Genomic DNA, 25,730 nt, shown 5'->3' on the forward strand with positions numbered 1-25,730 from the left:
AAGTGGTCTCTGGGCCACCTCACCATCGCCTGGAGCATGTGTTAGTAACAGATTCCCAGGTCTGCTCTGGAGCCATGTGGCCAGAATCTATTTTCCTGGGAACATGTGTTTGTGGCAGTGCTCGCCGAGTGAAATCGTCATGCACTGTTTCTTCAGGATAAAGAGGTGCTGGAAGTGGCTGAAAAATTTGAGGTACAAGTCTTCCTCAGAGCAAGCTAGTATTATCACCATGGGATGGTGCTCAAGGAAAGAATGGATTTTGTTTGCTCTGGGTTTGGTCAAATGCAAGAGTAACTGTTCAGTGACACGAGGCGAGCTCACACAGCACGTCAGTACAGGTGATGGTAACCACCACCAGGCAGCCCTCCTTGGAGGAAGGCAGGGTTAATAAAGAAGAGGGACCCTGGCTAATCATTTCCTCCCTCCCCTATCTTCATCTGGTTGCTGAAATCATCCATCCATCCATCTGTCCATCCATCCATCCATCCATCCATCCACCCATCCGTTCTTTCAGTTAGGGGTTGGCCCTGTGTGTCCTATAACAGGGACAAGCTAAAAGGAAGTAAATGTCTCTCTTTCTGTGGATATCTTCTTTCGAAATATTTTTATTTCACTTTTTCTAACAGCAATATAGAAACAAATAATCATAAAAAATAAAGTTGTAAATTGTCCATTGATTATGTAATAGCACTTGATATTGCTACAGGGGTAGGTCTTGGGCAAGGCGAGGTCACAGTCAAGCCCACCCAGGCCCTCCAGGCTTCTGTGATTGCTAGTAAGCCCATGAAGTCATGGGACAGGACCACGTGTGACAGCACAGTGGAGACTTCGTGGTTTACATCCTCTGGAAGGGCACACACATGGCTAACGAATGAAACTGAAAACAGTTCTGTATACACATGGGAAGCCAGAAAGCAAGCAAAGGAGGTTTGGCCAACCTTGCTGCTGATCACAGACGTCTCTGAACCCACACAAAGCAGGGACTTCACAAAGCTGAATGAACCAGTCAGTTGTTTGTGCTCACTATGGAAGGTAGGGAGCTAATAGACACTGGACTGCATGTGAAAAACAAAACTACCTTTTCCCCTCTGCTTCTCCAATTCCCCCTCCCCTCTGTATTCCAAAATAAAATCCTTTTGAGATAAACTGAACCAAACAGCTGAGACATCCAACCTATCCAAACATGCCTTTGTTTCCTCCCACAGAACAAACACAGGAGGAACAAAAGCTGGGCCACTGAGCTACACACTGCTCAGCCACATGGAGGCCAACCACATGACCACATCCAACCTAACTGCTTTACCTCCCTTCAATCCAAACTTCTCATTTTCTGCAATGACTGAGTTCTAAAAAGAAAGCAAAACCAGTTTGGTCTTTCTTTAGAATATAGGACTGGCCTTTGTGTGTGTGTGTGTGTGAGCCTGGGGATGACTTTTGACTTCCAGGACTGTCTGGAGGACGGTGGCAAGAAAGGAGGGTCCCTTGGGACTTGGCAATATTGTATGAGCTCTGAAGAGAGACCTCAGGGACGAGTTCTCTGACTTTAGGATTGACAACAAATCCTGGCCACAATGTTTTGTGTTCTTTGAAGGAAGTGTAAACTCTCCAGCTCTTTGAAATCATAAAGACAGGACCACATTCTCTTCCGGGGGGCCATTGATTTGTATCTTCCAACACCCAGCCCCCCAAACTCAGCCCTTCCCCAAGTCTCTGTGGGAGAAGAAACATGGAACATTCAGAGCAGTCAGTGAGCTTAGACTGTGGGACGGTGATGAGTGACATGCTGTTGGGGGCCCATTGTCCAGCTGTTGTGCTCCTCCTACCCAAATACTCTGGATTGCAAGATGGGAGATCAGATGGAGGCTGATTGGACAGAACAGCAAGCTCGGCAGCTTGTGGGTTTGGCAAGGCAACAGGACCATTTTTGGAGTTCAAGTTCATTGGTATGTGATCTTTCTCAGCATTAATCATAATGAGTTCACACCTCAATATTCTATAGCCACCAAACAGCTGTGTAATCTGAGGGATGTCATCTCCTTCCCCAGGCATCACTGTCGCCCGTTACTGATGAGCGGTCTCCACTAGATGCTGTCAAAAGCCTAGGAAACTTGTGGTGTCAGGGTTACAGCAGGTAGCCAGGTGTATTGGACCAGGTAACTTCCCTGACCTGCTGAGCTCACATCTTGCTGATCTTATACTTATTGGTAGGAAGAAACTCTCAAAGCCAAGTCCCAAACTCTGTGTTGGATCTACTCAACTGGATTCCTTCTTTGGACAAGAATCAGAAAATTAACAGGTTAGCAACACATTAGTAACAGTCTTATTCAACTACATTTAGTTGTTTAGGCCAGGCACAGTCTCCAGGGAGGCTCAGAATGGGCTTCTGGGCTTCAGAAATCGTCTGTCTGGGGAGGGTCATAAGGTGACATAGATGTCACCATCAGATTTCTGTTGCACTCCCCTGCCCAAAGAATTCAATTATGGGAAATCTGTTTTCCACCTGCCTTGTTCGGTCACCAGGGCTTCCTGGGTTGTAGGTGGCAGTCAAGGGGCTCTGTGGCCATTGTGAGTGGAGCATGTGGCCAGGGGAGGCACCATGGTGTCTGGGTGTGCTCCACCCAAGTTATGCTAGTACTAGGCACCCATCACCCATGTCCTGGTACACTCTGGAGATTGTTTACATGGCCCTGTAGTGCCAAGGCTGAAGTCTAACAGCAGCCTGGACAGTGCTCCCAACGTGCACAGGTGGCCGCCAAGAAGCCTGCATTCCTGTGCACCACCTTCTTTTTCCCTTTGGTGTTCCTGTCCCCATGGGTCCCTGTCAAGGACCTGCTTAGGGGGAATTGGAGGCAGGATGTGGGAGACGGGTACACCTAAACACCTAATCCCCTCCCACCCCGTTCCCTTGGGGGAGAGCTTTCCGAGAGAATAGCAAGCTCTGGAGGCCCCCACTTTGGGGTCCCAGTTCATAGCACCAGTGATTCCAGGACCTGGGAATGTGGGTCACAGAGGGGAGGGCTGAGGTGGATCTTACTGCAAACACAGGTCTCGTGTAGTTTCTGCAGACTCTGTGGGTATTGAACAAGAGCTTGTCACAGAGGCCCTGGGATCCACAGCCGGGGCCCCTGAGGCAACCTTGCACCAGTCCTAGAAGCCTTGCCTCAGGGCGACCCACTGGGTAACTCAGCCTCAGCTCCCTCCTCTACCCTGGGCTCTGGGCTGCAGCCCCTTCCCTAGCTTCTCAGCAGAGAGAGAACCTCCGTGAGTTGATGTTCATCTTGGTGACACCAATGAGCTTGAGCGGTGTGGAGAGGCTGAAGGAAGAGGCTAGAGGAGAGTCGCAGAAGAGGTCAGACAGCTCATCCCGCTCTTCCAGCTCATAGGTGGCATCGTTGAGCATCCTCCTGTGTAGGCGGCAGGTCTGCTCGATCTTCAGCTTGTTGATGTCACCACGCAGGCGCATGAGCTGCCTGGCCAGCTGCTGGTCCTGCAGCCGCATCTCCGCCTGGAAGGGAGGAGGGGAGCGACAGTCAGCAGAGAGCTGGTGGAGGCTGCCACTCCTGTGGTCCCTGACAAGCACAGAGTCCTCCCTCCCCGATCCCCCAGTAGGAGTCCTAACCTTTCTCAGGAATCACGGACTGGCGCACTAGCACTTCCCAGCTAGGGCAGGTGAAAAGCCAGACAGCAAGGTGACAAATGAGGATGTGCTCGCCCAACGTAGCCTTGTGTCAGGCTAGTTACAGCATCTAAGTCCTGCTCTTTAAAAGAAGTGCAGCCAGTCCCAGTTTAAAGCTCCTTCCAGTTCTTTCCCCTTGTTTAGAGATACATTCCAGTGGAGCGAGAGTATAAAGTCATATGAAGATGGCCAATACCAAATTCAGGAGCATGGTTCCCGGGTGGGAAGGAAGGAATATGAAGGGGAGGGTATACCAGGCTTCAGCTGCAATGTCCATGCTCATATCAGATGCCACAGGGATGGCACACTGCTGTGTTATTATTAATTATTACTATTATTGGCAGTACTGGGGTTTGAGCTCAAGACTTTGCGTTCGCTGGGTGGGTGCTGTACCACTCGAGACATCCCCCCAGCCCTTTTTTGCTTTAGTTACTTGTTTGGATAAGGTCTTGAGTTTTTGCTTGGGGCTGGCCTTGAACTGTGATTCTCCTACCTATACCTCCTGAGTGGCTGGGATCACAGGAGTTCACCACCACACCCTGTTTTATTGATTGAGATGGGGGCTTGTTAACTTTATGGCTGGGCTGTCCTCAAACAGCAATCCTCCCAATCTCTGCCTCTGAAGAGATGGAATCCCAGCCACTGTGCCTGGTCCTGCTATGCTAATCTTTAAATGAAAGGCAAAAATAAGGCAATGCATGGGATTATTGGAGTGAGCCACCATGCCCAGTCTTTCTGTAGTATTCTTTGAACATCTTAGAATGTCTGAAATATTTCTTAATAGAGTTTCAAAAGATACAAACATAAAAATAGCTAATAGTTATTGACTGTTTTAGTACAAACCAGGCACAGTTATTGGCTCTTTGGGTATATTAACATACGGCAGCTAATCCTCACTGCTAATTTCACTGTGGAGTGAAATTATCACCATCCACAGGCGGTGGAGGAGGAGGCAGAGGTACAGCAAAGAACCTGTGGCAACTTGCAAAGCCCACTGGCAGCCAAACTGGGTCAGGACTGTTGGATTGTGGAACGCAAACAGCCAAGGACTAAGTTCTGCCTTTTAGAGGGGGGTAGAGCAGGAGCAGGGAGTATGAAGCTTGGGGTGCTTGGTGACTTCTAGTATTTAGTGTCTCAATGTTTCCTTTTGAGGCAGGAGGCAATAATAACTCATCACAGGACCTTGCACTGGCACTTTCCAAAATCCATCTGCCTGTTGGTTGAAGTTTGTGGCACCTCCCAGGCTCCCTGGGTACCAGCAGAGCAATGCAGGTCTGCATTTACGAGTCAGGATGCATCACTTGACTTCATGATTGTAATTGAGTGACTTGGTAGAGAGGGAGTCAGTCAGGATCTCACCATGCTCACTGTATTCCACTAGCAACACTTTGTCACGAAGACAGGTTGCCAGCTGCTCCTGCTCTGATTCTGATTTCCTCCCACCATCTACTCTGCCTGCGCTTGCAAGTGGTTATGGTTTTAGTATTTTCGTGTCTTCCTGCTCAGCTACGTGGTCCACCTGGTGCTTGGAGCCAAATGAGCCAAGAGATTCCAGAGGGACCCTCCCTGTGGTTATGCAAATTAATGCAAATGTTCTCACTTCCCTGGGCAGGTTTGAAATACAGTGAACTGCAGGGCGGAAAAATTGCCAGCTTCACTAGGAAGCGTTCAGTTCTCTCTCTGTCCAGATTTTTCCCCTGATTTCATAGATGAGAAAAATCTAGATAGAAAGCAAGGTATTTAATGGTGAAATCAGGAGTCAAATTCATAGTTTACTTTTCAATCCTTGGGCATCACAACTTCAATTTCTTGCCAATCTGAAATTCTGTTGCTTTAGAATAACACCAAGAATTACTGAATTAAGGGTGGTGGGCTGCCACAGGGCAGCTGGTCATTCATTTCTTTGTGGAGCCCCTAACTGTATCTGGTACCGGACTTTTAAGTTCTTCTGAAGGAGACAAGGGTCAGACCTACTCGCACACAGTGCCACCCTCACCATTGCCTTATGTAATTCAGTCCTCTGTGCTTGGCTCTGCCTTGTCTTAGAGTACCCCGCTATCTGAAGACGGGTCTCTTGGAAAGGTAAGGAACCCAACCTGTGGTTTAAGTGTGAACTCTGGCCTCAGGAACTGGATTTTTGGTCTGAAAAAAAAAAATCCTTAAAGTTGAAGAACCTCAGGTGTACCCAGGCATTGAGACACGGCTTGCAGAGGTCACAGGGCGGGGTGGGGAGGAGAAGGTCTGTTTTTCTAAGGCCCATAAATGCAGCCTAAGGTCAGAGATCAAGTTGGGCTTTCAAACCCATCACAGCCAACTGGAAAGATGGCTGACATGAGACACATGTCCTTCCTCTGGACAAAGGCTCCCTTTCCCATTCAGCTTAGATGCACATGGGAAAGAAGAGAAAACAAACCACACTTTCAAGGGGATGTGATTCCTGCCAGCCTGCCTGCTGGTGTTCAGGGGACAGGAGTGGCTGCATCACAGGCCTGGATTCCCAGGGTGTCTCATAGTGTGAGAATCTTGCCAGGCTTCCCCGTGGCTCCTAACATTCATAAGCTCAGAATACCAACGAACTACTTCATCTCCCGCTCAAACAAGCACTGTTCCAGCCCCACGAGGAGGGTCCATTCTCACCTGCTCCATGGGCCACATGGGATTTTACAAGGCTGACTTCATGCTGAAAGTAAACACTGCCTTGAGCCACCAATTCAGAGGTCTCTCAGCTGTACTCAATCCAAATCCACATAGAAATGACCTCCCTCAGCCTCCACAGAAACCCGAGAAAAATGGGCAAGGCTAAGAAATTTGGTTTTCCCTCAGAATTAACAATGACAACAAAAAAGTATAATAGAGCGCCTATCTAGGAAACGTGAGGCTCAGTATAGCCAAACAACTGTAGGAAAATCCACATCACACAAAGCTTACCATTTTACTTAGTTTTACGGGTATAGCTTAGCAATATGAAGTACACACTGTTGTCAAACATCACCACCACCTATCTCTGGAACTTTTCTTCACAAACTGAAGCTTACATTTAGATACAATCCCTCGCGGACTCCATGAACTGGACCTCACATAAATGGGAGCACACAGGACTTGTCCTTCTGTGACTGGCTTATTCCACCTCCATGTTCACATGGCTAAGACACCTTCTTATACATAAATCTCTTTAGAAACATTTAATGGCATTTTTGGAGCAAGTCAGAATGACTGCGAGTTGGAGAGTGCAGGCTGGAGGAGCCCTTCTTTTCTGCTTCTGATTCTCATCAAACTCTGCAGGGGACACTGCAAGTGACACAACATGCCCCTTGCTCCTGCCACACTCCTGCCCACCACCCCTACGTGCATTTTACATGTACTGCTTCCCTGCCTTTTTCCACAACTCCAGGCAGTGGGTGTTTTGGGTTTTTTTTTTTTTTTGCAGTACTGGGGGTTTGAACTCGGGGCCTCCTGCTTGTTAGGCAGGCACTCTAATACCTGAGCTATGTTTTGTTTTGTTTTGTTTTTTGGTTTAGTTATTTTTCAGGAAAGGCCTTATAGTTGGTTTCCTTTTCTGCCTGGAGCTGGCTTCAGACTGTGATATTCCTATCTATGCCTCCTGGGTTTCTGCGATTACAGATGTGTACCACTATACCTGGCTAGCAGGCATTATTTTTTTATTTTTTATTTTTTTGGTGGAACTGGGGTTTGAACACACAAAGCAGGCACTCTAACATTTGAGCCACACTTCCAGTCCATTTTGCTGTGGTTATTTTGGAGATAGGGTCTCTTGAACTATTTGCTTAGGTTGGCCTTGAACTGTGATTCTCCCAAGTAGCAAGGATTACAAGCATGAACCACAGGTGTCCAGTTTTACCTGTCTTTCAGAAAGGAACTGACTCAGAGAAGGTCAGGAACTGCTCAGCCATTCTGGAATGGTGGCAATTGGACCCCACCAAGTGGTGGGATCCCAGAGGTGGGCTAGGCCCCAGAGGCAGCAGAAGTCTATGTGAGAATCTGGTGCAAGTGGAGCCCCTCTCCTACTAGCTTCTGGCAAGAAACCAATGCCTCCTGAGCTTCTGCCCCCTCATCTATAGCCTCACAGAAGGACTGTTGAGAAGGAAATCACTCAACAAATAGCCTCCGTGGTTATGCGCCACCCTGGCCAAATGAAGACAACTGGCTCACCAGCATCCAGGTGATTCTCTCCAGGCCAGGGTACAGGACGCACAGCCTGCCAGGACTTCCCAGACTCAAGCCCGTCAAAGAGCCCAAGACTCCATCAACTCTCATTGTGGGTTTAATGCCATCTCCTGGCAAAGGCTCAGTGTAGGATGTGCTGATTTCCCATCCTTCCTCCCAGGGTGGCCTGTGGTCCCCGTGGGGACACAGGCACAGGCTGGATTCAGAGGTGTGGCCTGTTGTTCTAGCAATCCCATAATTGAAAAGGGGGAGATGCCCTTGGTCAGGAGCTGTCCACACATGGTGGGGAGAGGATGGGTTCCTACAGGTGTGAAGGAAATGGAGGGGTTCCCTCTGACACAGCTGGGCTGTGGTCCAGGCACAGCTGTTGCAACAGGACGTTGGTTTCTTTGAGGTAGAGTTTCTTAGGACAGCCAGCCTGTAGAAGGTACCCCCAGGGTAAGGCGGGATTAAATAACTAGACAGAATAATTACAGGGTACTGCAGGAGGAGGAGAGAGATTTCCTGACTTCCAAGCTCACCTGCCCAGGTGAAGTGAGGCAAGGTGAGGAACAAAAATCTCTGTGGGAAGGGTCAGCTGAGGAAAGTCAGAGACCGACAGATCTCAGGTGAGTGTGGCCCTGGTTGCTGGGAGGGACCTTTACACTTGGCGCCACCTGGGGAGAGGAGAAGCCTGGTCCTGCTTCTGGACTGGGAGCAAGGAAATGAAAGGCTGCAAAAACTCCTGGAAACGGGCGGGGGGGTGGGGATCCCTCAATAAATGAGGCAGCATTTATGACCATGCTGAGTACATATCCATGGCAAGTGAAGGCCAGGTCTGCACAGAGACTCGCACCCCCACGTTCATACCTGAATTATTTACTGTAGCCCAAAGGTGGAAGCTTTGTGTGTGTCCGACTGCTGAACAGATACAGGGAACATGGCCCATGCACACGCTGGGACATCATTCAGTCTTAACAAGGAGACTTGGCCACATGCCTCAGCATCAGTGAACCTCAAAGATATTATACTGGGTGACATACACCAGCCACAGGACAAATACTGTGTGACTCCTCTTACATGAAGTAGCTGGACTGATCAAATTCACAGACAGATTATAGAGTGGGAGTTGCCAGGCGCTGGGGGTAGGGGTCCAGATGTGCTATACTGTGGTTAGCAAAGTTGGGGCAAGAGAACCCCAAGGTGAAGGGCGTTTTGTCCACTTCCTAATTCTGGGGCTCGTATCTATACTAGCATAGGCTGAATTGGTGCTGCAAAGAGAGATCCAGGTAAGCACGTGTGAAGGGACGGAATGTGTTCCATTCCCACATGGTTGGGCAATGAGACCCAGTTCTGAAAGCCTGCAGTCTTTGTAACCTGTCTCGGTATTTATTTAGCATCACCTAAAGGCGCACCTTATTGTTACAGTCAGTATTGTGTTGGAGTCTCTCTGTAGAAGCCTGGATAAAACAGCGTTATTGGACCTTGGTTTGGCCTCTGAGAAAGAGCCAGATTGACGCAGGTGGGAGGGAGGTGGGTGGTGTGGTTACAGTGTGTTGCTGAATGGAAACTGTAGGCTCGGGAATTTAAAAGAAAAAACCCAAAGGTCCCTAGAAACAAAACCCAGTTTGTGAGTAGATTCCAGGGGAAGCTGTAGACTCAGTGGAGGCTGAAGTGTGGTCCACGGAGGGCTTGGGGCCTCATACTCTGCAGTTATGGCCTTATGGCCTGGGTTGTCATGAGGGGAGGACACGCTGGTTCTAGTCCCCTGGGGTAGAGTGGGGGAGCAGACAGGAAGAGGCCAGCCAGACACCTCCTCTCTCTGGGCCATGCCTCCTAGGCTCCTTCCTCTGAGGGGGTCCTGTGCTGGGGCGGAGAGGGCAGACCAGAGCCTGAGGCCAGGCAGAGGGCAAGAGGCCATGCTGGAATGACAGACCTCTACAGCAAGGGTGAAGCTCTGCTCATGTGGTAAGGTCCTGGGACAAATGCCATCTTCATGGTGCAAGGCTGGCCTTTGGGCGAGATGGGTGATGTGATCCAAAGGGCCCCCAGATCTGCCACAGGGGCTCTGGCTTCCAGTCCCAGCCTAGCCCCTGTTATGATGAGTGATTCTGGACAGGTGTGACCACCTTGTAGAAAGGGACAGGACTGCTGTCCTCTTACCATATCAGACTGCTCTTGGGAGGTAAGCAGGAGAGGTGGGGACCTTAACTGACAGTTCTCCAAAGAAGGCATACAATGTCCAGTAAGTATAGGAAAAAACTCTCACCATCACTATTCATCATGGGAACGCAAACAAAACCATGATGACAGCCCAGTTAGAATAACTATTATCAGAGACAAGGAGCCAAACTGTGGGCAAGGATATGGAGAAAGGAGAACTGTCATGCACTGTTGGTGGGAATGTAAGATAGTATAGCCATTATAAAGAACAATTGCTACCCTCATCGTGAAATGGGCTGGTCCTGGCTAAGGGTCCCTACAATGCTCTGTGTGGGTTTAAGCACAGGCCTTTTTTTTTTATTTTTTGGCAGTACTGGGGTTTAGACTCAGGGATTCCTGCTTGCTAGGCAGGTGCTCTACCACTTGAGCCTCCAATCCTTTTTGCTCTGGTTATTTTGGAGAAAGGGTCTCGCTTTTTGTCCAGGCTGATCTAGAAACGTGATCCTACCAATCTCAGTGTGAGTCACCAGCACCTGGCACGACGAATGTGGCCCATTGACTTGACCTAGTGACATGTCTTGAATAGGTGGGTAGGCTGCTCTCTATCTTGGTTTAAGCACATCCTTGTATTGGGTAAGTCACTTAACCTCTCTGTCCCTCAGGTCTATAATCGTTGAGACTCCATCTTCTCCTCTGTAAAATGGGAGAGTAAACATGTCCAAGATTTCTCAGGGTCACTGTGTGTGTGAAAGTGCCTGTGACCCCAGAGCTTCTTAGCTAGGAGGGGTTACCACGGCTGTGCCACCACAACCCTCACTGCCATCTCCTCATGAGTGAGTATGACTGTCATCTGGCCGGCCATTCAGCAGGTATGGATAATTTGAGCCTCAGTGGGTTGTGCAGAGCTCACCAGAGACATGTGCTTGCCAAGCAGGCAGCTGGGGCACAAGAGGCTCCACTGAGCGAGGGCTCTAGCTGGTGGCCAGGCCAAGGCCACTGTGCACCAGCTGAGCCCAGGTCTCCAGGCTTCCACCGTGCAGGCCCTGCCTGATTTTCACCTTTCAGGCTTCTCTTCTCTTTTTCTAACAAGTATAAACACCTTCTCCAGGGCTCCGTCTGCAGGGATCAAACACCTGCGTGAAAAATGTCCATGGCTGGCATCCAGGGATTCTCATTAGGAAGCCAAGATGTGTTGTGTGGGGCTTTGGCCCCGCAGGCTGAATGGGGACTTACTTGTTCCTGTTCTTTATCTCCCAGGTTGGCAAGGCCAACTTCTGAGCACAACTGCAGAGACAAAAGAGAAAAGAGGATCTTTCTTCCCTCATGCTGACCACTGACTGCTGGCTCCTTGACCAGAGCCTGGCCCTGGTGTTTGTGAGATGTTCTAAATTCTACACTCAGCTAGAGGGTGTGACAAGCTCCCACGGCTCCATGTCATGCCCTTCCTACTTCCTCCCTTCCTGAGGCAGTGCCTCCACCTCAAACCAGGCCAGTCAGCCGCCTTCCGAGGCCACCTGGAAAGAGGAAAGCTGGAGGTGGTGACCTTTTGGTAACCAGAGCAGCCTGGAGCCAGGAGCGGTACACAATGGCCCCTTCACCAGATCCTGAGTGGGTGTCTCTGGAACAGCATGGCTGAAGGAGTCAGAGGCAGCTGTGCCACCTACCTCAGCTGGGTGGCCCCCCAGTCTCTGAATCTACTCAGAGCCAAAATCAAGTCTTAGCTGGAGAAATACCCTGACAGACTTGGACGATCTCCACCTTCCTCACATCCCCAGTGCATGAGCTAAAGGAAAACCTACTCTACCTGCAGGCTCTGGGAGTGTCAGAAGCAACTGTCATTCTTGCAGTGAAAGACAGAAGGGAAAGTCTGTGCTTTGGAAACCTGTCAAGATCAGGTGGTCCTCTCAGTTAGCTTTGGAGAGGCAGAGGAAGGGCAAACAGTCCTCCCAGCCCCAGCACAGCCTGCCTCTGAGCAGGGCAACATTCAAGTAACTGCCCTCGCCTGGGATCCAAGCTTCTACTGAGTTGGGTGTTTGGCATGGTGTAGAGAAAAGCCCTACATGACCGACTGAAAGAAAAGACAAATCTGCACCTGAGTCTGACAAATGGGCAGGTGGGATCGGCCTGCCCAGGTGTAGAAAAAACTTGATTTTGGGTTTAAATAAATATAGCATAGTAAAGCTTATGCAAACCACTTTCACTGGGTAAAATAACTCCAAAAAACAAAATACGTTCTTCTTAAAAGGAACCTTGATGGTTAACACAGGTTAAATCAGAAAAGCAATGGCATGAAGCTTTGTTTCAACTGGGACTTGAAAACAAGAGGATGTGTTCAAACAGGAGCTGCTTCTAACTCATAAGGATTTTACAAGTTGCCTTTGTTGATAGTTAGCCTCTGACCTGCAAGGAACTGTGTGTCAGGAGTCCACTACCTACCAGTCAACTTTGGTGCTGCTGCTGGCCTCAGGGAGAACATCTTCTGCACCAATGTGGTCCAGTTTGAGATGCTTTGAACTCCTTCTCTGCCTGAGTCCCAGGCCACATGGGGCAGTAATGGCAGGGACAGAGTTTGGAGTGCAAGCTTGGGAACCCCTGAGTCTGACCTCTGAAATCCCATACTTGTTCCCTTGGCCCCAGTCTGGACCTCCTTTCATTGTTTGACACTCAAAGTGTGATACAGGGTATAATGCATGGTGTTACCTTAAAGCTTGTTAGAAATTCCCTATCATGGACCCCCTCTCAGAATCATGGAACCAGAATCTTCATTGCACAAGAGACCTGGGGGGGTGTGGGCATCTATATATACTTAGAGTTTGGGAGTCACTGGTCTGTCAGCATGCCCCACTGTGCCCTCTGCAGTCTGCAGCCTCACCAGCCTCACCTTTCCACAGATCTTACTCCCAATGGGGAAGTCTGAGTTTGAGTCCTGGCTCTGTCACTTACTAGTCATTTCATCCTAGGTGGGTCACATGGCTTCCAGAGCCTTGGTTTACTCATTTGCAAAATGGAGATAATAACCACAGGTGCACAGGAATGTGGTAAGAATCAAAGAGAGAACGAGAGCTGGAATTCTCTTCAATATCTCTTTCCTCTGCCCCATCCCACATGTTCTGTGGACTGCTGAGGTCTTGGTGAATTCACTGATTTAGGGATATGTGTTGCCTTTGTGCTGTGTACTATGGAGGCTAAGAAGAGTGTTGGCAAAGCAACCTGGCAGGCCAGGGTTCAAATGTCAGCTTTCTCATTACTAACTTATTTCTTCTTCCTGAAAATGAGGATAGTGGGAAGGTGATGTCATGTGACAATTAGAAGAGGTGAGTTATGCAAGGGAAGTGCCTGGCACCAGGTAAGCACCCAGTGACACAGGTATTATTATATTACGTATCCCTGGTAGCACAGAGAAATGCCTGGAGACTGGAATGTGTTATTCAACTATAAGGCACTGTTATTAATGCTAATATTTCCTTTGCTCATTTCAGACAGCCTTTGGCAGCCAAATTCATCCTGACAATGAATGCCACACTACCCCTACGGGATCCCACTCTCCACATTACCCACAGCTGCTCCGGCACCTGGCCTGCCTTCCTGCTCTTGGCCAGCAGGTCCTGGCAAAAGAATTGAGCATGTCTGTAGATCTCAGGCTGCATGCTGGAAGCCCACGGGAGCTTTACAGAATATGGATGCTGCTTCTCACTGCCCCCTTCTCCTAGACACTCATTTGATTGGTCTGGAGTGTGATGAGGCTTTGGGAGTTTTAAAAGGTCCTCAAGGCACCTCTTTGTTTAAAGGATGATTGGGGCAGATTCTAGGGCAGTCCCCACTAGTTTACTCTTGGAGAAGGATTCCTTCCCTATTTCCAACTCCAAAGGGGGGCCCACAAGAAATGTGAACTTATTTAGAAAGTAAATAGCTCTGCTCTTAGAAGCAATAAAATATCAAATGAACCTGAAACCAACAAATTGCATCCTTGATTAATGGGAATATTTTTTGTTCCTCTTTATGAAAACAGATCAAAGCATCTTAGGCTCAGGAATTCAAAGAGCAGCTTTCAGGGTCTGTCCTGGGGCTCTGTAAGTCCATCTCTCCACTTTGTACACCCCATGAGCACCCTGTGACCACAGAGCAAGAATCCACAGGTGCCCTGTCTTCCACGAACACCAACAGTATGCACACACTCCATGACTAATGCCATGCATAGTAGACTGGTGTTTTGAGAAGCAGTCTCAACACCAAGGATTAAAACCCAAAGATGTTTCCTATTGATCAGATTCCTGGGTTCCTGAACCCTGAACCCCAGTGCTTTTTTCAGTTTACTAAGAATTCCAGGCCCCCACTAGGGATTAGTTGTTTGGGATTCTGCAAAATAATCCAAGTGGTTCCTGCTGCCCCAAGAGTTACTTTGGCTCTGGAAGACAGAGCCTTGACTACTGCTCCCTGCCACCTGAGGGACAGTGGTAACCTGGGCCTCAGGTAATGGATGGGAACTTGGGGAGGCTTAGCTGCATTCCTGGCTGAGACTGTCTCCTGAGAGAGGGTGGGACAAAGCACTTAGATCCATGCAGCTATTCCCTTTTCCCTCAGGCTGAGATTCAGTGCATGGTAAGAGAGGTTCCTGGTTTGCCATGGGCAGAAAAAGGGTTGAGCTACTCTGTCCAGCTCCATACAGCATGCCCTTTGCTCACACTCATTCCACCTTGATTGCCCCACCCTGCTCTGGGTTCTGGGCAGACTCAGCCTCCTGGCCAACGCCTTCAGCCAGATGTGATCAGTCATGCGTCCCCTGGCAGCTTCTGTACAGCTTGAATTATTAATACAGCATTTTCCTCGTTGTGCCTCAATACTCCCAGTACTCCCCTGCCCAGCTACAATCCCCAGTCTGAGTCCCTCCTGAAATTGGTCCCCCATGGAGTCCTGCTATCTAGTCCAGCACCAATACCCAGTGCAAGGAGAGCGGTCACTTACTTGCTGAGTCACTGGTCCCAGGCACTGCATACAGCTGGGGCAGATGGCAAGGGAGGGGGCTTCAGAGGAAAGGGAGGGCAGGCAAACACCAGGAGTCCCCTAGCAGTCCAGGAATAAGAATATGGGACTGATGCAGGCGGGGGAAGGGTGGGCTCAGGTTCCTCCATGTCTGTGATTAGGAGATGATTGACATGGGTCAATCATAACCACTTAGAAATGAGACCTGTCCTTTCTCTAATAGAAAGTTTACAGATGTGCAATACGGGTGGGTTAGAGATAGGAGGATGACACATGGTGGGGGAGGAGAGACAAAAAGAAGGAGAAGAGAAAGAGAGACAGAGAAAGATTGACAGAACATAGCATCCTCTCCTTTCTAAGAATTACTCCCAACTCCAAAGGGGGGCCCACTCACCAGTTCCTTCCTGAGCCAGGTTAGTGCCTCATCAATGCTTTGGAAGCCTTCCAGCTTGCCCGTGGACAGCGGCCTGTCTCCCTGGCTGGCACTGCCAGCAGGTGGGGGATGCTCTCTGGGTTCCCTCAGGGACAGCAAGGGGTCCCCACCTCCATGCTCTCCTTGCTCCAAGCTGGCCTCCTGCTCCACAGCCGGCCTTGGGGACGGCCACGTATGCTCTTCCAGCCTGGCTTGCCACTCCAGATAGGAGGGCCTACGGGTGTCCAGCTTCAGCTTCTCCGTGAGGGCCTTCAGACTCCGGAGGTGGTCATCAGGAGGTGCGGTCGCTCCTGCCGGCCCCTCTTCCTCAGCTACCTCTTCAATTTGGATCTGGGTTACAGACATGCTACACTCTGCTACAGCTGCCAGACATGGGAGGTTGTGGGGGCAGTGAAGGAAGCTTGGTGGGTGGCAAGGGCCTCATCCAGCTGGGGCCGTGGCTTCTGAGGGCATGGCTGGGATGGGAGAGGAGTTGTGAGTGAGCCCCGGGGCTCCGGTAGCAGTTGTGGGGCTCAGGGTCTATGATTCGTCCTGGAATCCTGTGGGGCCATGCTTTCCAGAAGGCAGGACCAGACAAGTGGCAGCAGGAACTTTAGGGGGCAGCCTCTGCCAAGATCTGCTGGTCCAGGAGGTGCACACATCAGAGGCTGGTAGAAAGCAGGCTGGAGCTCCCTCCTCTGTGGGGCGGACAGGTGGTATGGGGTCCTGCAGGAAGGACAAGAACATTGTCAATTCAATTTCAGTCCCCAGTTCCTTGGAGGCAGGCATGTCCCCTCTCCAGGAGGGGAAACTGAGGCTGGAAGAGGTATACTAACAGGGCCTCTATTTGCTAGTCCAGGACTAGAAGTGAGACAATTTCTCCACCTTAACTCAATGCAGAGCAGCTGTTGGTAAACTTGGTCAGTGTTTTGCCATTATCAAAGCATTCCACCTCTGTTATCTCATTTAATGCTCACAGCAAACTGTAGACACTTTATTTTTAATCCCCATTTTCCACACGAGGAACTCAAGTCACCAAAACCCTAAATGACTCACCGAGTTAGATCTCCTAGCAAGTAGTGGGGGAACAAGCCCAGTTCAGCTGAATCTGAGGGTACAGTTCTCTCCTCTGGTCAGCAACTGTCTGAGGGTCTCCAGAGCCAAGTGACAGGCCAGCTGAGCCCCATGCAGACTCAGGTGTGTCTGCTCCACACAGACAGACGTCAGTCTGTCAGCACCCACCACACAGCCCCTGCCCTCAGGCCTGTCTCCCTCTACACTCAGCTTCCTGCTCCAACAACACCTGATTTCACCTCTTCAGAGGAGGAAGCAAATAAACTTGCAGCTGCGGAAGGACAGAAGCCACTGTGCTTGAGTTGGACTGTGAAACCAGTGGAGGCTTGTGACTCACCTTCTGGAAAGATGGCTCTCAGGTTTAACTAAAGTGCCCACACACTAGCGCCTGCACACAAGGGGTCCAGCTGGGATCTGATCTTGCCTCTCCACCTCTGGTGAGAGCAATAAACCAAGATTCTTACCCCATTGTACCCGGGTGTGAGCAGAGAAGTAGCTCTGAAGAATTGGACACGAGCCTCCCATCCTTAGGGTCCCTGTGTCCGCAGACACTGGGCAAGTGGAGAGAGGGGCAGATCAAAGAAGAAGACATGTGATTTGAACTTGACTTTCAGAAGAGGGCTTAAAAATCTGTGTTGAGGGAATACAGATGTAAGAAAGAAAGAACTGATACAGAACAATGTCGAAGATAAGGCATAAATGGGAAAGCAAGATTACCAGCCTGGCTGCTTGGGTAAAAAAAGGAGGGAAAGAGAGATGTTTATTGACTTGTGTATGACTAAAAACATCCCTCCCAAAAGAAGAAAATCAGCTAATCATTGTGATGCTTGCTTGGAGTGATGGGAACTGGGCAGATGGAGATGAGGACTGAGGGGACAGAATCAAGATGTGGTTGAAAGGGAGGAGCAAGCTGGCAGGGGGGACCACCTGAGGTTGCAGGACTACTCCTGACATGGAGATGCTCAGGAAGGGCAGTAGAACTTTCTGCTCTGAGCCATTCCTACAAGCCTAGGCAGCAAGGGAGGACTGACTAGAAGATGGGGTGCTGCCCTCCCCAGGCTGTGAGCCTATTCCTGTTGGGACATCCCTGGAGAATGAGGAGAGGTCCAACCACTAGCAGCAGAGAAACCCAGTTTCACCTCCCGCCTGCTCTGAGCAAGTGGCAATCAATCCCCTGGGGAACTCTAACACTCCAGGGGTTCTGATTCCATGAATCTGAATCCTGAACTCCGACAGCACACCAATTAGTTCCCAGGAGCTCTGAGTACAAAGCCAGCTGGTCTTTTGAGATATTAGACTTGGGATCTGATCCTTGCTTTAGGCTCTTTCAATTCTCAGCTCCCTCATCTGTAAAATGGGTTGATGCCACCAACCTCCTGAGCTCTTGGGGACTGACAGAACTTTGATCAGTGCTCTTTAAATCTTAGCATGCTCCAAAAACACAGGAATACTCCTGGCGCCTTTTCCAGGCAGTTTCCTATGCCACAGCCTTCTTAGGATCTCTCCAAATCTGAAGATTTGGGAGCAGCTTTCTGGGGCTCCTCCCAGGCGCCAGTTGTCTGCCTCTTTGCTGAGGTGCCAGAATCCATTCTGAGTGCGCCTGGGGCATCTGAACCCGACGGAGCTGCCTTCCCACAGACAGGAGCTCTCATTACATCCAGCAGAGCTTTTTGGAAAGTGTCCAACTGAAGGCAGACTGATGGGCAGTGCCCTCCCCACCTTGGTCCAGTGAGAGATAACACTGATGGGTGGAAAGCTGCAACCCCCCCCCACACACAACCAGCTGCATGCTCCCCACAGGGGGTGGCGTCCTACACTGTCAGGTAAGGGTCTCTTCTTGGGGTGGGAAACCACTGGGAGTCTTGATGCTGTGTGGCTGCATCAGGTGGGGAAGTTTATTTTTAATTAGTGTTTTTGAATCTTTCAGAGAAGGCTGCAACAGCCGCTGCAAGCTGAGTCAGCAGCCATTGCCAAGTCTTTGATCTGAGGAGCTTCATGGTGTGTGAAGCAACTGGGTACACCTCAGCTCACTCCAGCTTCACCCTCTGCCAAGAGGCAGGCAGGAGCTCTGTTCCACAAAGGGGGTCAGAGGCTGGGAGATGTGGAGTGCCTCCCTGGTCTGGCCATAGACAAGTGCCAGTGGGATCTGTGCACGGTACTTACTGTTCCCTCTGTTTGCTCTGGGTCAGCGTCTTTCTACCCCTAAGTGCATGGGCTTTGGGGTTTGAGCCTAACAGCAGCCACCAGGTCTGTGCTCTTGGGCATGCCGCTTCATGACCACCCCACACTTCTGCATCCTCTCCTGAGAAGCAGGGATAACAATGACCACTTGCACAATTTACAGGGCTCAGTGCAAAATGCAAACATTGGGCTCCTTATTTACAAAAAAAAAAGTTCTGAGAATTTCAGGATGGTGATTGTAGTGCCTTAACAGAAGCAAGGGCCCCTGTGCTGTGCCTAGGTCCCACCCCAAGAAGCCCCAGGTTAACAATACTGACTGCTGAGGTGATTTTGATGCAAGGCAATAAACGCAGAGCTGTTAGCATCTGGTATACAGTAAGCCAAGACCAAGTTATACTTTGAAAAACATTACAATGATGCTATCTATCAGTGCCCATTGCCCTTGTCACAGCACTGAGCAGTCATCTGCTGGGTCCTTGACCCACTGGGTGGCCTGAGCTGATCTCTACGTCCTTACTTCCTTCTGTGGAAGCCAATTGACACAGTCAGTTGACCCCACCCACTCCACATTTCTGGATCACAAAAGATGAGAGACCTCTGTGAAGAGTGGGTCTGTCTTGGATGGGAACGAAAAAGTCCCACTTCCTTGGGTCCCTGCTCATATTTTTAATGACCACCCATGGTTCAAGGCACAGGGTGACCAAGATTTGATAGTGTGCTATCCACACAGAGACCAAGGCCAGTCTGCTGGCTGTGTTTCTAGTCCCAGCACTGCTGTTGACAAGTTGAGGACCCAGGCTTAGTCTTCTCCTCTTGGCCTCAGTTTCCTAGTCTGTGCAATGGTTCAGGAACTGATGGAATTGGATGTGAGAACTCTCTACAAACTGTAAAAAGTGGTACATACCTGGAGACTACTATTAGCAATGAGGCGTGGGGAGAGGGCATGGAGAGGCCCAAGTTAGGGATTTACCATTATAGGACCTGGAGTCCCATGCACTTGGTAGGACCAAGCCCTGAAGCACCTCTGGTTGCCCCCAGCACACCCAACCAATGAAAACTTGCTGAATTAAACTTCATTCTTCTTGTCACCAGGCAGCTTCCCAGAAAGCACCACCCCGTGGGTGTCCTGATGTTTGAAGAGGCCCAGAGTGTTTCTTCATTCTCCTCCAGCTGGGTGGGGGAATTGAACTGAAATGTCACCCACTCAAGCCTGGGGAAGGTCCATCATCCACTGCCTACTTAGTGGGCACTGAGCTGGCCAAATCCTAAGCTGGCTGGGTGCCAGGGACAGAGGCCAGTCCTGGGCAATTTCCTGGACAGACAGAGCAGCAGAGGCTTCCTGTCTTTCTGGACAAATGAAAGACTTCCAGGGCTCAGGGAGGAAGAGATGCTGAGGAAACAGGCTTTCCACTAAGCCGGGTCCTCCTGGGTCCAGGAGAGCAAGCAGCAGAGAAGGGAGCAAGAGGACGCTGCCAGACCTGGGACCCAAGGTGTAGGGAAAACAAAATGAGATCCCATAATCCCACGGGGCTCAGGCATGCCCCACCAGGCAGGCTACCTGGTAGCAGCAAGAACAAGCTGTGCTTGGGGGGGTGCCAGCCTTCCTGAAGCAGTGACCCACGCTGCCATTCAACCTTGCTCCCTGGCTTCCACTCAGCTGCTCCATCAGCTAGTCAACACCTTGTCACATTATGACCTAATTTGTTCACCTGGAAAACCTTCAAACCCACTTCCGGGATGGACTCCCAGGGCAGGGCAGGCTGTGGGGTTTGCTGACTAATTCGCTTTCCTCCCCACCCTCCAGGCTCCCACTTCTCTCTCCAGTCTTGGATTCTTCACTAGAACACATCATCAAATCTGCATAAAACACCCTCTTCTAACCCTTGCCCACTTTCTAACTCTCCGGTCCCACTGACCCTGTACCTTCACACATGCTGTTCCTTTGGCCCCAGAGGTCTTTCCCTCCCTTTCTGCCTAAGTTCTCAGGGATTTTTCTCCTTCCTGAAACTCTCCTTGATCTTCCCAGGTTGGCTTGTGTGTGCCTGGCAAGCAGAGCACAAGGGGAAAACAATTATGTCATCACAAGATTAGCTAACGCTTACTCAGAGCAACCACACCACCAGTTGTTCTCAGAACTGTGCATGTATGAACACATTAATGATCACAAGCTTGTGAGGCAAGGATTATTGTCCCTATATTACAGATAGAGGACTGAGACACAGACAGCTTCCGTAGCTAGTACATGGTGAAGCTGGGACTTGAGCCCGTGCTGTTCACTCTAGACTAGCTCCTAACCTCTGGGCAGGCTTCCTGCCCCTCTTTGGCCATCACTCTTACATCAGGAACTTTTTTGATGGTTTCCTCTACTGGACTCTGGTGTTCATTGGGGCAAGACCAGGGTCTTTTATCCAGGATCTTCCAGCACTTAAAGTACTGCTCCCTTTAACCATCACGGAATGAATGTGCGAATAGAACAGATTCTCCCCTCTTGCTGAAGCCTGTGCTGTTCACATTGAGCCAGCCTGGACGAGCTCATAAAGCAGAGGAAGAGTCTGGGCTTCCTGATGGTACCTCCCCCACCTGTCCTCATGAGATGCCACCCATTCCTCCCTGCCCTGACTGAGGAGTGCCCTGACACAGGTGTGCAGGCTCTTATACCTGAGACAAATCAGGAACAGCCTCAGCTTATGGCAAATTCTGGGACTTTAAACTGGAGTCAGAGAAGAAGTTCTTAGTGCCTGGCCCAGCCCAGCAGTGTGTGAGGTCATTTCCATCTCTCGCCTTCCTTCTCTCCTCCAGAAAGAGCATTCCCCCCTGCTGTGGGGAATTTGTCTCTGTGCCACTGACATGCCCCTCTCCTCAGTGGTGGTCACATGACTCACCTAGCCAATAAGACCTTCCGAAAGTTCTGCCAGACCCACCTCCCACTCACCTTGCTTCCAGCTGGTCTGGAGGTGCTAGGGACCTCTTGCTCTCCTGTGGGGAGGGTCCACTGGTACACAAAGCCAAGCAGACAGGACAATTTTAGGCCTGGATCAGGTCCTGATCAAAGCCACCCCAGCCAACCTTGATTGTACAGCTTTCAAATTCTTCTCAGGCTCAAGCTACTTTGAGCTGCACTTCTGACATTTATAACCTCCTAGAAGAAGCCTGTGTTTGAGAAAGAATGTGAACAGCTGTGATATGTGTTTGCTAATACTTGACTTGGTCTTGCCTGTTTCTCTGCCAGATCCAGCCCTCTCCTTTCCTGTTTGCAGGGAGCTGCCACTCAGTGGGTGACAGCAGGCAGACCACGTACCCTTTTCATTGTTCTCTGCAAGCAGAGGACCAGGTCCTCTTTCCTTCCCTGCCCAGGGCCTGGCAACCAGGTGCAAGCATGTGACTTGAGCTTGGCCAATCAGAGGTTCAGGCTCAGGCTTTGAATTTGGTGTGCGTGAGACCTAGAAAAGCAAATGGTCAGGATTCATGTGTGGCTGCCTGGAGGTGGTGCCAGCCTTGGATATGACATGCAGGGGAGGTAGCATATCTTTGTTAACTGTCCCCCACTAAAGGAATCTTGGGGCCTCTGCCTCTGTCACTGTGTTCTGGAACTGCTCTGATTCTGCCTACTGTCTTCCTTGGGTCTCTACCTCCTACCGCTTCTGTCACTTACTGTTGCTTGCACTCAAGAGCCCAGGTTGGAGTGAGGGGGAGTGGGCAACTCACTTGGAGAGATGACACTGGTGTCATAAAACATCATGGCACCAAAAGGACTCTCTTCCCTCACATTTCTATGTGTCTGCTAGAGGTGCATGCCACCTGCAGTTGAAAACCACAGGGTGGGTGGTTACTGTCTTCTTAACGAAATTGTCCTGTGTCCATCTGCACTCACAGTTATGTTTCCTAACTTAGAGTTAATGACAGGCAATGCTTGATGGCAGCAGGGTGATGATTTTCCACATGTGTAAAGTTACACTTGTCCTACTCCTTCTAGCAGAAATGCTACCCACAGGTCACTTTGCAGAAATGGACATGCTCTGGGTCAAGTGGCCAAATACCCAAACTCTGGGACAAATAGAGGAAGGGGCGACAAGCCTGACGGGGGTTTTCTTTTGGGGAGTGGCACCCTGGGCTGCTTCACAGGGTAATGGTCCCCAGAAAGAGAGGGTATGCCTAGGAGCTGCCCTGGTGCTGTGATCTGCCTCCTTCAGGCTGCTCTGCTGCTCCTGCAGCCCCTCCATTTCTTGGGTGTTCTCAGAATTAACCCTGGTCTGAGGTTGCCTGGTGCCCATTTTTCTGCAGACTAGGAGATACACTAGCCCTACTGGAACTTCCATCTTATAGAGAGAAAGTAGAGAACTTTCTTCATGCAACTGAGGCCCAAGATTTTACCAACAGCCGTGAGAGGGCTGGATCCTCGCCTGGGAAAATAGGCATATTATTTAGAACATAGGAGTGATGGAGAAGTTGCAGACACATTTCCAGTTCTGGCACAGGCAGAACAATAAAGTCACCTTATAATAGTTCACGAGGGCTTTCACAGGCCTGAGACTCAAATCATTCCAACTTTACACAGGAGAGCGCTAGGCTACAGAGGCTGGCTCTTTCTCCAGAACACAGATTCACTTCCCACCACTGCTCAGCACTCCTGACCCAAGGACAGATGCTGCCCCTTATTACTGTCCTTTTCCTTCAGGCCCTTGAATGTCTCAGACATGCTCTAAAATGCAACTTGGATCATGCCCTGGAACTTTTCTACTAAGTCATATTTTAGTAACACTGCCAAGCTGCTAATATTTATCAAGCACTGACATGTGCCAGGCACTATGAAGAAACCACACCTCATGTGCACAAGAACCTTGTGAACTACATACTATGATCATCCCATTGTACAGACGAGGAAACCAAGGCATAGAGATGAAGAGGGATCTGGCCCAGAGGCCAGATCCACACAGTAGAGCAAGGGCTGGAACCAGTGAGGGTTGAGGGGAGGATGCCAACAGGGGCCAGCTAGGCTCTGTCTCTCTCCCTTGTCTACCTGAGTAGGACAGGTCTCAAGCGTCCTCTGGGAACCAAGTGGCCCTGGAGACGACCGGCTCTTTCTTAGCTCTGTGCTGGCCTGTGATGCTGGCCCCCGTGCCTGAGGACTGGACCTCCTAGAGGTGATTAGGGACCATGTGCACAAGGCAAGGAAGGCTAGGCCAGTCTTCCAGTCCCCACATCTGGACAAACTGAGATGGGAGCCTGAGTGACCAGCCTAAGGCCTCGGATCTCAGTCCACAGCCTCCCACCCACACTCCTTGGTGATTACTCTGCCAGCCATTTTCCAAAACATACCATCTGGACAGGGCCGGCTACCACTCCCCGGGCCCCACCCATGTGGAAAACTTTCAGTCCACTGGGGTCACTCAGTCCTTAGAGGTTTCTGGAGAGAAGAACTGACCCATCATGGCTTAGGGTTCCTGCAGGAAGTGGCTTTCCTCAGCAGGGCAGATCTTGGGGATGGTATGTTTTCAGTGTCAGCCTGGCCTCTCTCCACCCCCATGCTGTCTGACTGCCCACTGCTCTGCTGCTGGAGTTAGGGTGGGCCTGGGAGGTGGGGTGGAGGTTCACACATGTGTGCAGAGTCTGTGTTCCTCTGCTTCTCTGCTGAGTGAGCTGTGTGTATTATCAAGCTGCAACCCCCAACCAGAGTGTCTCCTGACCAACACCTGCTGGGGTGGGCAGTGCCTTCAGCCCCTCCACTTCTGCCTCAGGCTGGGCTCTGAGAGGCTTCAGAGGCTGCAGGATGGAGAACAAAGGGGCCTGCTCCAAAGCTAAGGCGACAGCCCAGCCCACTCTGAAATTACCTGCCCTTGTCTGGGCCCCTTGTCTGAAAATGGGGCTGTTGCAGAGCTGCGGTGAGGATGATATGAGACAGGGGAAGGGTTTGGCAGACTCCAGTGAGTTTATGCCAGGTGGGTGACAGGGCCAAAGATCTGGGGCTTGAGTCCACAGCTGGACTAAGGAAGGCAGGGCTTAGACAGGCAGGCTTTTCTGTTTAGGTTTAATCATAAACCCAATGCTTATCTTACACAGAGAGCCACAGACCTGGAAGGGGCTGACTTTTTGCCTACCTTCACCCAGCACCATCTGTGCTTGGTAGACATGCCTCAGCACTGACCAGCTGGGGGCTAAGAGGAGGGAACATAGCCCTGTATCCCGCAGAGCTGCTGACAGGAGCCAAGCTGCCCAGAGCCCATTTCCTTCTCCTCCGAGTTGCCATGGTGACTGAAGCAGGAGGGACACCCACTGATCTAACCCTCTGCAGGTCATCTTTCTCCTTGCCAGGACTGTCTTTATTTCAGCTTTTGGTCAGAGCCAGTGTTGAGAGCTCCTGAGATGGGGAAATGACACCATGCAGAGGCTAGGCCCTGGCCCCAGCTCTATGGACAGGAGGCGAATTGTGTTGGGCTGTATGTATGTAGTAGGTAGGGTAGATGTCCTGTGTGTGTGTGTGTGTGTGTGTGTGTGTGTGTGTGGTGGTTGTCTTGCTGGCTCTGTGTGTGTAAGTGTGCTTATTTCACCCTTGAAATGACCCTGAGGCCAACTAACATTCTCTCTACTGCAGGTGAGGAACAAGTGCAGGAAGCTTATGGTCACAAGCAGATCAGTGAAGGAGCAATCATTTGAGCACATGTCCTCCATATCTATCCTGCTGTGCAGATCACCCCCAAATGGTTTCACGGTGGGAAAGCAGCAGGAACAAAAGCTTTATGCTGTTTCACTATTTTAAAGTCCAGGATCCTGAGAAACCCCAGACAAATGGCAATGTCTCAACCTTCACACAGCAATGCTCAGCTCTTCTATAAAACTGATCTGACTGAAGTAGTTGCTATGCTCACCCAGGGCAGGAACTGCTGCCATGCCTGAGTCCCTATCTGGGTTGTGGTCCCTCTCTGGAGGGTGGGGGGAGTCCTCTGCAGGTAGACCCAGCAGTGGGGACACCTGAGCTTAAGGAAGGCTCTGCTATCATGACCGTGCCACATGAGTCTAGGAAGTTGAGTTAGATAGGGGTTCATTTCATTTGTCCACTGTATTCTACCTGCATAAAGGGGGCAG

At 50.3% G+C, this 25,730-nt stretch overlaps 1 protein-coding gene across 5 annotated transcripts in view; it reads right to left on the reverse strand.

Moving 5' to 3' along the window:
* Window positions 1–575: 575 nt before the first annotated feature.
* Window positions 576–25,730, reverse strand: part of Fam167a (family with sequence similarity 167 member A) — a 31,013-nt gene continuing 5,858 nt past the window's right edge. For 2 of the 5 annotated variants that reach the window (XM_074055277.1, XM_074055278.1), the window contains 2 exons: window positions 15,378–16,121; window positions 576–3,505 (listed from right to left, as the gene is read on the reverse strand). In XM_074055277.1, coding sequence (XP_073911378.1) covers window positions 3,242–3,505; window positions 15,378–15,761 — 648 coding nt within the window. In that variant the 5' untranslated portion in view covers window positions 15,762–16,121 and the 3' untranslated portion in view covers window positions 576–3,241. Of the gene's footprint in view, window positions 3,506–8,704; window positions 11,288–15,377; window positions 16,122–16,451; window positions 16,741–21,582; window positions 21,643–25,730 lie in introns of those variants that run through there. The other 3 variants (XM_074055279.1, XM_020154302.2, XM_074055280.1) reach the window with 3 other exon arrangements.

This window comes from Castor canadensis, chromosome 14 (assembly GCF_047511655.1).
Source record: "Castor canadensis chromosome 14, mCasCan1.hap1v2, whole genome shotgun sequence".
In the NCBI taxonomy this organism is placed as follows: domain Eukaryota; kingdom Metazoa; phylum Chordata; class Mammalia; order Rodentia; family Castoridae; genus Castor; species Castor canadensis.